Consider the following 13,082-nt stretch of genomic DNA (forward strand, 5'->3'; position numbering starts at 1 on the left):
TGCTCTGTCTGGACTGTAAACTGTAATGAGCTGCATTATGAAAGGCTGCTAAAAGCAATCCTGCTGATCAAAGTGCACAGAATTTTTTTTACCCAATTAAAAAAATAACAAAGCAATCGGAAAGAAAGGGAATGAATCTTGAGCAGCCCTTTAACACAACAGACCTCGTTTGACACATTTTGAAGAGCTCACTACTTGTAAGGAATGCTCAGTGGTTTTCAGACAGGAAAACTGAACACTGCAATGCTGTGGAAGTGTCTACAAGGTATGACATATGGTATACAATATCAAGGAAAACCAACTGATAAAAATAGGTGTCTTTCTTAATTACGTGTTATTGCAAATTAAAAGCACGTACCATGGCCTTTTCCTTATGCTGCCGGAGCTCAGCGATTACGGTCTCCATTTCTCTGTTCTTGTCCAGGGAGCTGCGCAGGGCCTGCTCGGCCTGCTCTTGTTTGTGCAGCAGCTCCTTCAGTGCTTGCTCGTGTTTGTCGGTTTCTTCCTTCAGTGTCTTCTCGTGAGAGGCCTGCAGCTCCTTGCTTTGAGCCTGGCTATTGGCAACGTCCTTCTCCTGATATGGAAAAAAAAAAACAGGTATTGAAGACCCTTTGGGGTGTTCATTAAAGCACAAGAAGCACGCTGTGTTATACATATGGCAAGTGAGGTCTCCGGCCTGGAGTCCTGTTTAGAGCAAGCCTCTCTGCAAACAAGACTGAGGGGGCAGCCATTGTGGCTGAACAAACTCCTGAACAAAAAACCTGGATACCATTTTCCAGTCAGCTTCTTCTCCTGAGCATGGAGAGCTCACCTGGGGAGGTTCACGGGCTGCAGACCTCTACAGACTACTCCACCGCTCAGAAGCCAGCGATGGCCACCCTGGTTAACCTGCAGCCCGGGTTACAAGGCGTCCTTACCAGCTCTGCCAGCCTCTCCTGCAGAGCCTGCAGTCCGGCCCGATGTTTCTCCTCGCTCTCCCGGCGGGCCTGCTCGGCGCGGGCCTGGGCCAGCTGCAGGGTCTCTTCGGCCCGCGCCGCCTTCTCGCTGGCCTCCCCGAGCAGCTTCTGCTGCTCCTCCAGCCTCCTGTGAAAAGGACCCCCCTGGTGAGGACAGGCGTGGGCAGAGAGCAGCGCAGAAGTCCGCACTGGTACTGAAGCAGGCGGATGAAGACAAACCACACCCACCCACTTTCAGCAATGACGTTATATATGGTGGACGCAGGTATTACAACTTTATCAAGAAACGTCGCATCCACATTTCATACTGTCCTTTGATTGATTACTTCTGGTATGGAAACCAAGCTAGGAAACCTAATGGATCGAGGGGTCTTTGTGTAATCCACATTTCCTGGCTGACTGGATATATTTTGTTGGAACAAACATTCAGCCCAGCAGCCACGTCTCGACCGCAGTCCCCTAAAAAGGAGAGCCTACAGACTGAGAGGGAAGGGGCACGGTGGGTACCTTTCTTTCTGAGTGAGCTCGTCGTTCATTTTGGTGAGCTGGGCAGAGCTGTCCCCCGATGACTTCATCATATCTGAAATGTCGCCCTCCAGCTTCGCTTTGTCCTGGGCCAGTTGCTCCAGTCTCTCGTCACTTGCCTTGACTTTCCTTTCCATTGCTACAATAGGAAGGAAAAACAAAGCAAATTAACAGAAAATAACGTTAACATTCTCTCTACACTGCAGGTCAAATGCACGGGTAGAAGCAAAGAGAATCTAAAGGCAAAATGTTTCTGAGTCACAAATATCTCGGCAATGTTGAACATACAGCCATCTCTTGCCTGAGAACTTGAAGGCAGAAACTGTTGTCTCCTAAATAACGTGACGACCCAAAAACCTTTGGCATGGTTAAGGAGAAGACAGTCCTGGTCCTGGAGGGCCACTGTGTTTGTGGGTTTTCATTCCAGCTTTTAATGAGCTAAAGCAGCAACCAAGTGGATCAACTGAGTAGCTTCTCTCAGCTCTTCAGGGGCTGTTGCTTCAGAGAGACCTAGAAAACCTGCAGCCCCTGTGGGACCAGGATTGGAGTCTTTTCCTTTGTGGAAGACAGTGGGCTGATGGACTGTACATGTGTCTCAACTTACTGTAAGTCTGTAAAGTGTAAATATGTGTGTGAATGTGCTGCATGTGCGCGTTGGGCTATCATCTTTTTATATTATTACAGCACTTTGAAGGAAAGGCAAAAAACCTGCAAGCTGGCTCCTTATAGTCTCTGCTTCCGCAGACAAGGACAAGCACTGCTCTTCTTTTTGTCTGAGTTTCTCAAGTGTTTCTAAAATCAAAAAGGAAACAAATATCAAGAAATATCTAAAACAATAAAACCATAATAAACCAACTTGAACTGCCACTAAAATTCTGTTTCTGGGGCAAAATAACTCGCTTTTATATTCAAAAATCGTTTGCCTAACCACAGGACCCCCAGCAGCACCCCTAACCTCTGAATCGCAGAACAGGCCATGCACAGAGAGCACTGCGACAACTTGGTTGATTTGAAAGGGACCACTAACCTCAATGATATAGGATCATTTACAAAAGGCTCCATATAGAAAATATATACTACAGATGATGCTCACATCACAATCACAAAACTGAGTAAAACTAAGTAGTAAGTCCTAAAAGTACTAATCACACCAAGAGAATATTCACTGTACCTTGCATAATGCGTTGAACTTTATTCTGATCATCTGAGGCTCCATCGAGCTTTTGTTTCTAGAAAGCCAAGAGAACAAAGATTTACGCCGGCACTGAGGCTCCAATAACTTCACCTAAATGGGATGTTAATTGCTATAGAAACATTATTTCCAATATGCAGACACTTAATAAGACGTCTCACAAATTATTACAAAAAACAAGCAGATGTACCTCTGTTAAAAATAAAAAAACTTTGATATAACAGAAGGTGCATCTCTGAAACATTTCATTGCTCAAAGGGAAACGGGAAGAGTCACATCGCCCTCTAGTGGCAAACCAATTTCTTGAGATGCGCTAAGAATCCTTTTTAATTGAGAAAAAATTAATGTGAACCTCATTATGTTAACCTTATTTATGAATACAAACCTTGCTATTTAACCTTATTAATTTCAATAAAATGTTTTATGTATTCAGTCGATAACCTAAAACAGTGCTTTTTGTTGTGAAATGTACACACAATATTTCCACTCTGCTTGAATGAACAGCTCCTGGGTTTCTATGGACCTACCTGCATTCCAGTGGCAAAGTGGACCACAAGACCTACAGTAAAGTGGTTACTTACCAGGCTCTCCAGCTGCTGCTCCAGAGAGCTCTTATCCTGGCTGAGGGTAGCCAGGCTCTGCTCTAGAGAAGAGACCTGCTGTGTTTTCCCATCCAGCTCTCTGGCCAATTCACTGACCTGAAGCACGATTGGTGAAATGGGTGAAGGGAAAACAAACGGGAACAAAACTTGAAACGAAAATAAAGGTGAACAGAACACATCCATGTAAAAAAAATAAAAGTAAAAAAAAATGACTTTAATGAACACCTTCAAGACATTCCTGAGTTTCTGCTTTTTTAACCAAAAAGCCATACTTGAGAGACATTTTGAGGACTGTAGGGACTTAGTTCTGTTTTGACCAACAGACTGTTGCTTCACAGCTAAGCAATGCAAATCTAAAAGCAATAGCACTAAAATTACCCTATTTCGGAAGTAAAAATAATGGGGCATTGTAAGGAAAATGTAGATTTCAATATTTTGTTTGCCAATCAACCTGCAAAAGTTGCTCATCTGTTCTAAGAGTTTATACACACCATCTCAGAATAGGAAGGCTTTGATTAATCTTTAAAAAAAAAAGCTGGTACATAGCTTAAAGACAAAATGGTAATGAGTGTTAATATCTAGAATGAGAGGATATTGTGATCATGGTGACAACATAAGATGATGAGATGAAGGGACGCACCTTGTTGCCCTGAGAGATTGACTGGGCGTCTGCAGTCCCCAGCTTGGCTTTCAGTCTCTGGAGGTCCTCATTACCTTCAGCCTGTGCTTTCCGCAAGGACTCCAGGGCGGTCAGCTGCTCCTCGGCCTGCCTGACCTGCTCCTTCAGGCTATCCATGAGCTTGGCCTTCTCGCTGGCCACGTTCTCCAGCTCCTCCAGCTCCTTTACCTTCAGCTCGGTGTTGTGCAACTTGCTCAGGACATCCTCCATCTCCACCAGATGCTGCTCCTCCACAGTCTCCAGGTTGGTCTTGAGGTTCTCGACCAGTTTCTCCTTCTCCTCCGTCACCTCCAGCAGCTTGGCCTTCAGGTCCTCAACTTCCTTGAGCCATGCCACCTTCTCCAAATCGCGCTTGACTCCGATGTTCTCAAGCTCAGTCTTGTGACCTAGCTTGATCTTCTCCAGGGAACTTTTCAGCTCTACTAGTTCAGCCGACTGAGCTCCTGCCCCCTTGCTGAAGGACACCTTCAGCTCCTCCATAGCTTGCTGATGGGAGGCAATGGCAGACTCCAGCTTTGACCGCCAGAGCTCAATGACATCCGAGTTCTCCTTGTCCGCGTGGCTCAATTTGGTCTTCAGCACCTCGTTCTCTTTGGAGAGCTTCTCGACAGTTGCCTTCACCATGGACATCCCTTGCTGATGCCCCTTCTCCGAGCTTTCAAGTTTCTCTTTCAAGGCTTTCAGTTCACTTTGGTGATCTCTGCTCATGGAGGCTAGCTGGTCTCTCAGTGAGCTCAGCTCCTCCAGCAACGGAGTGGTCGAGTCCGTGTCTCCCGACCCTTGGGAGGCTTCTAGTCTGTGCCGAAGGTCTGCCACCTCTTTCACGCGCAGTGCCAGGTCTTTCTCCAGTTCCATAATTCGGGACTTCTCCGAAACGGTGGCTACCTACAGAACATCACATTTCTCTCTCAAAAGTCATTTTTTTCATTTCTGCAACAGATATTGGTTGCAAAGACTGAAAGAACAAGTAACATTCTTTGGGATGACTGGCTAAGTCTCGTCCTGCTGGGACATTTCAGGTCAGCTGTCTGTTCCAAGCAGGCCCTAAACAAACATCTGAATTGCTGCCCAATAACCCTTAGTAGCCTGCTTAGAAAAAGACTGGCGATCAGAAAGGGAATCTCTGAAGTGTATTCTGTACCATAAGAGGTAGCTAACTTCAGCTGGCTAGTTTCATGGAGGAATGAAGGGAGGTCAAGTAGCTGCGGAAAGAAATTCTGCCACCGTCTGCACTCCAGGCTCCTAGAAATCATCAGAAAAAAGGGACCAAAGCCAGTAGATGTCTAGAGGAAAGGAAGGAGCCGGTAGCAGGACAGCCCCAGGCAAGCGGACGGGCTGGAAGAGGCAGGTGGGAAGTGGCACCAGCATGAGCTCATGGGTGCGGTGCAGTAGAGCAGGAGGAAAACCAGGGCAGACACCAAGACTGGTGGAACACAGACGCAGGCATCAGGACACACACACACAGCCAAGTCTCAAGAGTACTTATCACCATCCAAGCCTACTCCTCCACATGAAGTGGAAAGCTTTCCAGTTTAGGGTCTGTTTGGAACACAGTACTGCCCTGGAATGACCTTTGATAATCCTGGCTGTCACCATTGACAGAGTTTGTAAATATATAGTTATTAATATGAAATGAATGTGCAATCATTATCCAGGTCCTCAAAACTGCAGTTATTGGCATGTTAATAAACTACTGACCTATTCCTTAAATTGGTCTACAATTCTGAAATAAAGTTGCTAGTCCAATTTGTTTGACTGTGGTTTTCCAATCAGCAGTGCTCAGACATCTTTTCCACCTGCTGTTTTTTACTCAACAACTTCTATGCTTCTTATAATAAATGCGCCATGCAAGCAAAAAAATGAGTCGACTTACAACATGAGCTCAATTCCCCCACCTGACATCGTATTTCAGATTTTTTTTTGTGTGGTAGTACTTTAAGGAGCATTACAGTTTTGTCATCTTTAAAACAAAGGACAAAAAAATGTTAAGAGAATTATCTGCTGAGATAAAATCCTTTGCACCAGTTTCACAATTGGTTGCCTTGGGCTGTAATTTTTGCTGCATGAGGGTAATCACCCGGGGGTGAGGACCAAAAAAAACTGAAACAAGGCATTTATCTTCTGATATGTCTGACTGTAGATTATTCATTATTCAACCAGCACTCTGTCATGCTTTTATTGAGGCCTGCCTAAAAAAGCGTCAAGCCTTGAAGGCCCATCAAGTATTTCTGCTTCTCCCTGAGTGACATATGAGAAAATGCTGATAATGGGTGACCTTAATCACCCCCCAACCCCCTGGGCCTCTCTGGGGACTTGAGGAAGCCTGTTACCCAGACTGTACAGAGCAAGATCCATTACCCTAGTGTCTTCTAACTCTCTCTGGAGTTTGTCAGCTTTGGTCTTTTCAAAGAGCAGGCTCTGTTCAAGCTCCTTAATGCGGGCATGCTCCAGTTTGGTCTGCGTCTGTTAGTAAAAAGGGAGAGGAAGAGAACACACCAGTGCCACCATCACATGCCAGCACGATGGGAGAAGAGCCACATGCAGGCCGTGCTGCCAGCGCCTTTCACCGGGAGGGGAGTGGCTGAGAAGAGTAGGAGGGTGAGAAGGGGTGGGGGCAAGAGAGGGAGCATGGGGCTGCTGCTGCTGCTGCTGCTGAGGGCAATGGATTTGTTTTTGTTGTGATCGAAGGTGAGATGATCGCAAGAAAGAAAAGATTTATGGACAAAAAAGGATCATGCAGTAAGTGTATCTCTGTTTTTTTACACAAACAGAGAAAAGGTCCAGTGGCCACACATCACAGTAAGCAGCAGTGGTGACAGCAGTAAAACCTGTCCCTGCCATCAAGTCTTTAATGTGCTTAATGCATTCTCATGAACGATGCATGCTCATGGCATGGCCCATAAGAACGTAAAACTGCTGCTTATTCTAAAGCATCGCCAAAGCCTTTTTTTAGTTCAATGCGTATTAGAGGAGTTAATACAAATACATACCATAAACCCCCAGAAGCCTCAAATGATCTCTGTTTTTAATGCATTTTTTTTATGAAACAAAATTCAACTCAAAATGATTGAACAAAAAGAATAAGGTTGCATGAATTTTGGAATTAAACAAAATTAATAGGGAGCTGTGTGATAGCGCTAAGGTATCCCCAGTGGCTTGCTCAGCTGTGACATCTGCACTGTCAATCTGCTAAGGCACACCAGTGGATACCAAGAGAACAGCAGCAATAACAGATCACTTTCATTGAAGGGTTTACAGCACATCATCGGAGTTATTATCCACAGAGCACTTTTAAAAATATCGCTGGAGAGCAACATGCACACAATTAATAAAGTCGATGCTGAAAGAACTGTGTAGTTAGTGTTGGAACCAATTCAATGCAGAACATTCCTTTGGATTAAATCTGATTTCCAACGTAGGGTGTCTTTGGCAAATTTGGGGCTTTTCCTGGACTGATGAAAAAAATATATACATACATTCATAAATAGCAACAAGGGACACGATACATCCCGATAACCAGATGGCCGCCGTGCAATTTATAATGGCCGGCTATTAGCCTTGGCAGAAACAGCCTTGGCAGACAGAACGCACTCCACTAAAAAGTTATAATAAAAAGCCAATGGAGTGACAGGCCTGGTGTCTACCTCAAGATAAGAGAATGAATGTATTTTCAAGTTCTGTAGTATTTTTAAGCAGGGAAAAGAAAATGGGTCGTATTATTTACTACGCCAGATTGGACGGTGTGGCAAAGTGTGTTTAAATGCCTTCACAGACACCCAACGTTGCTGGGAAAACTGGCACAGTTTGGTTCTCTGAAGCTCTATTTGGGAACTACCATAGCACTAAATATCTGCACTGCAGCCTTCCTACAAACAGGCTTGCACCAATTTAGGCTACTTTTCATTCTTTTATTAATGAAAGCAAGGTGACCCTGAACTCGCTACAGCACAGAGATTACAATAACCTCGAAATTAAACGGAACTGCAGAGGACATCTAGGTTCGGAAAAAGTTGTCATGCTGTAGAGAACCCTCCCAGAGCAGTCTGACTGAAAGCATATTCAGAGCAAGGCTCCGTCGGATTGTGGAACACTTAATACAAAAACGTGGCTGAGCACAAATAAACCTAAATCCGTTACTGATCTCATACGACTTTTATCTATTCTATCCCTAGGCATAAAATATTCAGATTTCCAATTCAAACTTTCCATTCTCCAGCTTCTGTCCATTTCCTCTGAGCTGTTCCTGTCTATTCTTGCTTGGGACACTATTTTTTCATTCTTTGGCTTCCACAATACTGTAGCCACCATTCAATTATCTTTATAATGCAAAAGGAGAAAATATGCATTATGCAAATATGCAAAGATGCAAAAAAAATATTGAATGCTGATAAGAAAAGAAACAGCCACCACAATCATTTGCAATTATTTGCAAATACTAATATGTCCACATATACTCAGGGACAAAGCACCATAAATCTGTACAGCCCACTGTCTAAGAGTAACTAATCTTGGGACACAGAGAACACTAAACCAAAGGTTGCCAGTTTTAACCTTTACAAAATTTTCTCCTGAGATTCGGAAAGGATGATTATTGTGTATTAGGTATTAAATTAAGCAAAGCAAGACTGGTGCTTTCACTTGTTACAAAAATAAGAAAATAAAGTGGTTATCTAGGGCCATTAGAAAGATTGTCAATGCTGCCACCCAGCTGGAGGTGCCAAGCTGAGCAGAAGAAAAAAAATGAAGAAAAATAACCCCCAAAAAAAACTAATCTCAGAGCTCTGGCTTCCTCAACTGCCGATCTATGTGGATTTGTGTTTTCAGTTCATTTCATCTTTATCCCCTGAAGCAGCCTCAGGCTCCAGGTTTCTGGGTGTCTGTTTACCTCCAGGTCACCTTTGGTAATACAAGCCTCCTCCACACGAAACTGCAGGTCTTCCACTTTCCTGTTGGACACAAAAGCAACACAGTCACCCCTAGGCACCCAAAAGTTGGGAAAACTAAATTCTAAATTTCCAGCCTTCTCGTAATTCCTTCTCCAGCTAAGGGCCCCCATATGAGCGCTGTGGAAGAGGACAGTGTCCCCTGTCCCTGACCCTCACCTCTTCTCCTCCTCCAGCTGGTTGAGCAGCTCCACCTTGTCCTTATCTGCAGCCTCCACCAGTGTGCGCAGCTGGTCCATCTTGGCCTCCATCTCCAGTACATACTGGGAGCACACAGCAGACAGGAGTCACCAGTCAGATAGATACCGAATGACACTATCACCACACGCCATAGCCTGACTGTAATATTACACTGCTGGTCTGGCCAGCCAGCCTGATGTAAACCAGGAATGTGCCATTGAATACTACTAGAACTCCCATATACTGTTGTGAATCAGTCATGTGGGTGTTCATTCCAACTAACGAGCTAAACCAGCTCGTTAATGGCCTGACTGGACCAACTGAACAGCTTCTCCCAGCTCTTCAGATGTGGCAGTATTTAAGAGACCCAGAAAACCAGTAGACATGACGACCCCTCAGGACTGTATAGCACACCCCTGATGTGATGCACTTATGTAAAAAAAACAGACTATGCATTTTAAAATCCGTTGATATCATCCTCTCAATAATGATATGTCAGTGAGGTAAATGAAAGTCTTACATAAGTTTTGCAGTGAATTTACCACATGACACCTTTCACATGTGCAGGTTTATGACTCCCTATTTGACTCCACATGTCTCCATATAACACATCTCAGGTGGGAAAAGTCAAGGACAGAAAATAGGAATGATGGCCTCTGTAATTCTTTAACAATACTCCGATTCTGCTGCAAGCGCTGAAGAGCGTGGGCGGCAGGCAGGGGGCAGCAGCGAGCCAGCCCGGCCTCACCTGCTCGTGGCCGTCCCTGAGCAGCGCGAGCTCTTGCTCGATCTCCCCCACGTGGCTGGTTGCCTTGGCGACCTCGGCCCTCTCCACGTCGCGCTCCGCCAGAAGCTGCTCGATGTGCTGCTGCTTCTCCTTCAGGGCCTCCTGCAGCGCCGTGGTGCCCGAGATCTTCCTGGCGTAGCGCGAGGACGTCTCCGTCAGCTGGGGCGGGAGTGGGCAACAAGAGTAGGTCAACCCGCCCGACACTCACCCGCCCTGCAGTCACTCCCACAGCGAATGCAACTGAAAGCTGCCTGCAGTCTAACAGCACACCCAGCCTCAGCTTTCTTTTCCTTAAAAAGATCAAACTGGCAGTGCCCAGTGCAGGACAAAACAGCGTAATCCAATTCCTCTGGGGGTGCTTGCTACTGTATGTGTAGCCCCTTACTTAACTGCACAATCTCAGCTGCAAAAGTCTTGTTTTTGCACACAAACATCCTGTGTGCACAAGACCGCTAAAAAAACAACTTTCCTGCACAATTCCACCTTTTTGTGAACCTCATTTTTCTCTCTGTTACGCACACAGCGCACTGAAACCGAGGAAGGATTTGCAAATGCAAAGATGATGAAAGAAAAATCGTAAAGGAACACTGGCAAAGTTTACACTCATAAAGATTCAAAACTATTGACAGCCTGATAGAACTACCGCTAAAACAAACTGAGCAGCGATATTGGGTTGGCAATATTAAACACAGCCTTTCAGACCCTTAATGTAAAGGCAGTCACACCCTGCAATGGCAGGCGGGAGATTCTAACATTACAGCCGGTGGGCAAGGAAGGCGGGCGGCAGGGGGTCCGAGGCCCCGGGGTCTCACCAGGCCGGTGCGGCTGGGCTTCCCGCTCACTGAGGAGGCCACCGAGCTGAGGGAGCTGATGGAGGAGGCGCTGGGGCTGCGCTTCAGGGCCGACGGCGTGGCCACCACCTTGCGCACAGTGGTCTTGGACTTGGCCGGCGTCGTGGAGGGAAAGCCAATCCTGGTGACTTTGTGCACCGGCGCAAACAACCCGTACTTCGCCTGGCACTGGAAGTACCTAGGCAGCAAGAAAAGATGAGCCCCTCTAAATATCTAAACGTCCCCACAAACGCCTCCCTTTCCCACAGCATGGCAGAGACAGTAAAGAAGTGCTTCGGATAATGAGCTACACAGTACCTGAAGGGCAGAGCACTCGTAATGAACACCTTCAAACACAGGCAATGGTGACAGCAGGAACCATTCCACATACGAAACAGAAACACTTCCACAAGCAATGAGGTGCTTGTCTGTCCGGACTCAGATGAGACGGCCAGGCACTGGAGCATGCCGTGTTTTATGTCCGAGTTGAAACCAACCCTTGCCCAGTGTTAACCACTGGAGTGCCGATGCCACCGACACAAAGGAGCAGAGAAAGGCGGGTACCTGGTTCCGGCCACAGCGCCGTCATTCTTGCCCAGGGGCTCGTCGAGCTCCACCCCGCACCACTCCCCCTTGGCGAAGTCGGTCTCTCCCAGGAAGCGCACCACCCCCGCCTTGGTGCCCCCAACCTGCCGGGAGACACAGCGCAGTTACAGACGAGAGGAGGCCATTGGGCGCGCCTGGCCTGGTTGGTGGCTGTTAGCTTACCGATCCAAGGAGCCCACCCTGACGTTTCTTGATGGAAGCCAAAGCGTGGACTTCTACCACAAGGGCTGGGTAGCTTGTTCCATAAGCCCACAACCCTTTGGGTACAGAAGTACCCTGTGTCCCCATTTTTAAACCGACTTCATCTGTTTCACTGTTCATCTTGACTGGGTTGTCTCTGGGTGGTCTTTGTCAAAGGCACTGTGAACGGGCCAGTCAGGCTCAGCTCAGCAACAGGCGAGGCTAAGCGTAAAGCTAACTGACAAAGGTGGATCTCACCGGGATGTATGATTAATTTTATATCTGATCTTCATAATCATAATCAGATCTATAAATGTGTTTTTAGAAATCCCACTCCTCACAACAACACATTCCAAGATTCTTACAGTTCTGGTTGTCATTCTTTTTTAAGATGTGCTTAGATACAGTGGTTTATGCCAAATTTGAAGAACTAATAACCTAGTCTATAGTTTAATTAAGCTTTAAAATAAATAAAATTTTTAATTCATTCCCATTCCCAGATTAAATGTTTTCTGCAGTTACTGTACAGTATATCCCAACGACAAGAGACAGGAAAAAACATTACTTCTGCCTTCATGCTAAAACATCAGCCTTTGACCACATGGTCCGATTAGAAATACGCTCCTGTTTATTTTTGGCTGCTTGAAGCTCTTCCTGTGGTAGTTCATAACAGACCATCAGTTTCCTGTTCAAACAGCCGTAAATATAAACAAGAAAGTGAGACAGCCATCACTGAACACCCCACTCGGCCTGCGCTCCTTCTGTCCTGAGCAGGATGAATACGGGAGAGAGGGTGGGAGAGCGCGTGGGATTGAAGTGGACTAATGATGTACATGCCAAGAGACGGTGGCTAACTTCATGCCAAGACAAAGATGATGAAAGCCAAGGAGATCTTTTGAAATGCACAGGGTGGCAGCCCCACAGCACACACATCCCTTTTAAAACAAGCTTGCGAACTGGCAAAATGTTCTTCTCTGTTCCCAGAAACCAAAAGCATTTTTAAAACTCTTTTATTTCCAATGCAAACATCCCATCTTTATACCAATTGGCCTCCACAAAACATGGATGGACGTATTTCTAACTTCATAAAACCCTGTAATGTACACAGATTATCTTCTATACTTTAACCTACATCTATATTCCAAAATCAGCATTATTTAAAAACAGGCCAGGTAATTAGGGTGGGGTGAGCTGCTCATGTTAATATACAGTCATATTTGATTAAAGAACTTTATGATAAAAGACACAGATAGCATGCTGGGTAAGTAGCATGACTCATTCAACTATGACAAAACTAGAAAATTAAAAAAGGATGAAACTAGCCAAATCTCTGTAAGCAAAACCTTAATTTGCGAAATAGTCATCTTGGCAAACAAGCTAATAAAACCAGGTGTGCAAAGGTGTACACGTTTTACACAAAGTGACAGGACTAAATTGTACTTTTTCATGGGATGTTGACATTGACAGTGCCCTAACCCTTTAAATTCCCTATTCCGGGGACAGAAAGATGTCCCTGCGGATGGAGATGTCAGCACAATCTCATTCCGACACCGACGAGGGCTGTCCAGCAAGCTCTGCGCTATTCCATCAGAGCCAGCAGGA

General features: G+C 45.7%; 1 protein-coding gene across 7 annotated transcripts in view; it reads right to left on the reverse strand.

The window, feature by feature from the left end:
• clip1a (CAP-GLY domain containing linker protein 1a) overlaps nucleotides 1–13,082 on the reverse strand; it is a 56,246-nt gene that overhangs the window by 24,514 nt on the left and 18,650 nt on the right. For 4 of the 7 annotated variants that reach the window (XM_088935860.1, XM_088935855.1, XM_088935856.1 and 1 more), the window contains exons 4-16: nucleotides 11,259–11,383; nucleotides 10,677–10,893; nucleotides 9,826–10,023; nucleotides 9,057–9,160; nucleotides 8,840–8,900; nucleotides 6,313–6,417; nucleotides 3,916–4,839; nucleotides 3,255–3,371; nucleotides 2,653–2,710; nucleotides 2,190–2,273; nucleotides 1,464–1,620; nucleotides 918–1,083; nucleotides 359–574 (exon numbers count right to left, since the gene is read on the reverse strand). In XM_088935860.1, the coding sequence (XP_088791986.1) occupies nucleotides 359–574; nucleotides 918–1,083; nucleotides 1,464–1,620; nucleotides 2,190–2,273; nucleotides 2,653–2,710; nucleotides 3,255–3,371; nucleotides 3,916–4,839; nucleotides 6,313–6,417; nucleotides 8,840–8,900; nucleotides 9,057–9,160; nucleotides 9,826–10,023; nucleotides 10,677–10,893; nucleotides 11,259–11,383 (2,532 nt within the window). The remainder of the gene's footprint in view (nucleotides 1–358; nucleotides 575–917; nucleotides 1,084–1,463; nucleotides 1,621–2,189; nucleotides 2,274–2,652; nucleotides 2,711–3,254; nucleotides 3,372–3,915; nucleotides 4,840–6,312; nucleotides 6,418–8,839; nucleotides 8,901–9,056; nucleotides 9,161–9,825; nucleotides 10,024–10,676; nucleotides 10,894–11,258; nucleotides 11,384–13,082) is intronic. The other 3 variants (XM_088935861.1, XM_088935857.1, XM_088935859.1) reach the window with 2 other exon arrangements.

This window comes from Atractosteus spatula, chromosome 17, assembly GCF_055471065.1.
Source record: "Atractosteus spatula isolate fAtrSpa1 chromosome 17, fAtrSpa1.hap1, whole genome shotgun sequence".
NCBI classification, from domain to species: Eukaryota; Metazoa; Chordata; class Actinopteri; order Semionotiformes; family Lepisosteidae; genus Atractosteus; species Atractosteus spatula.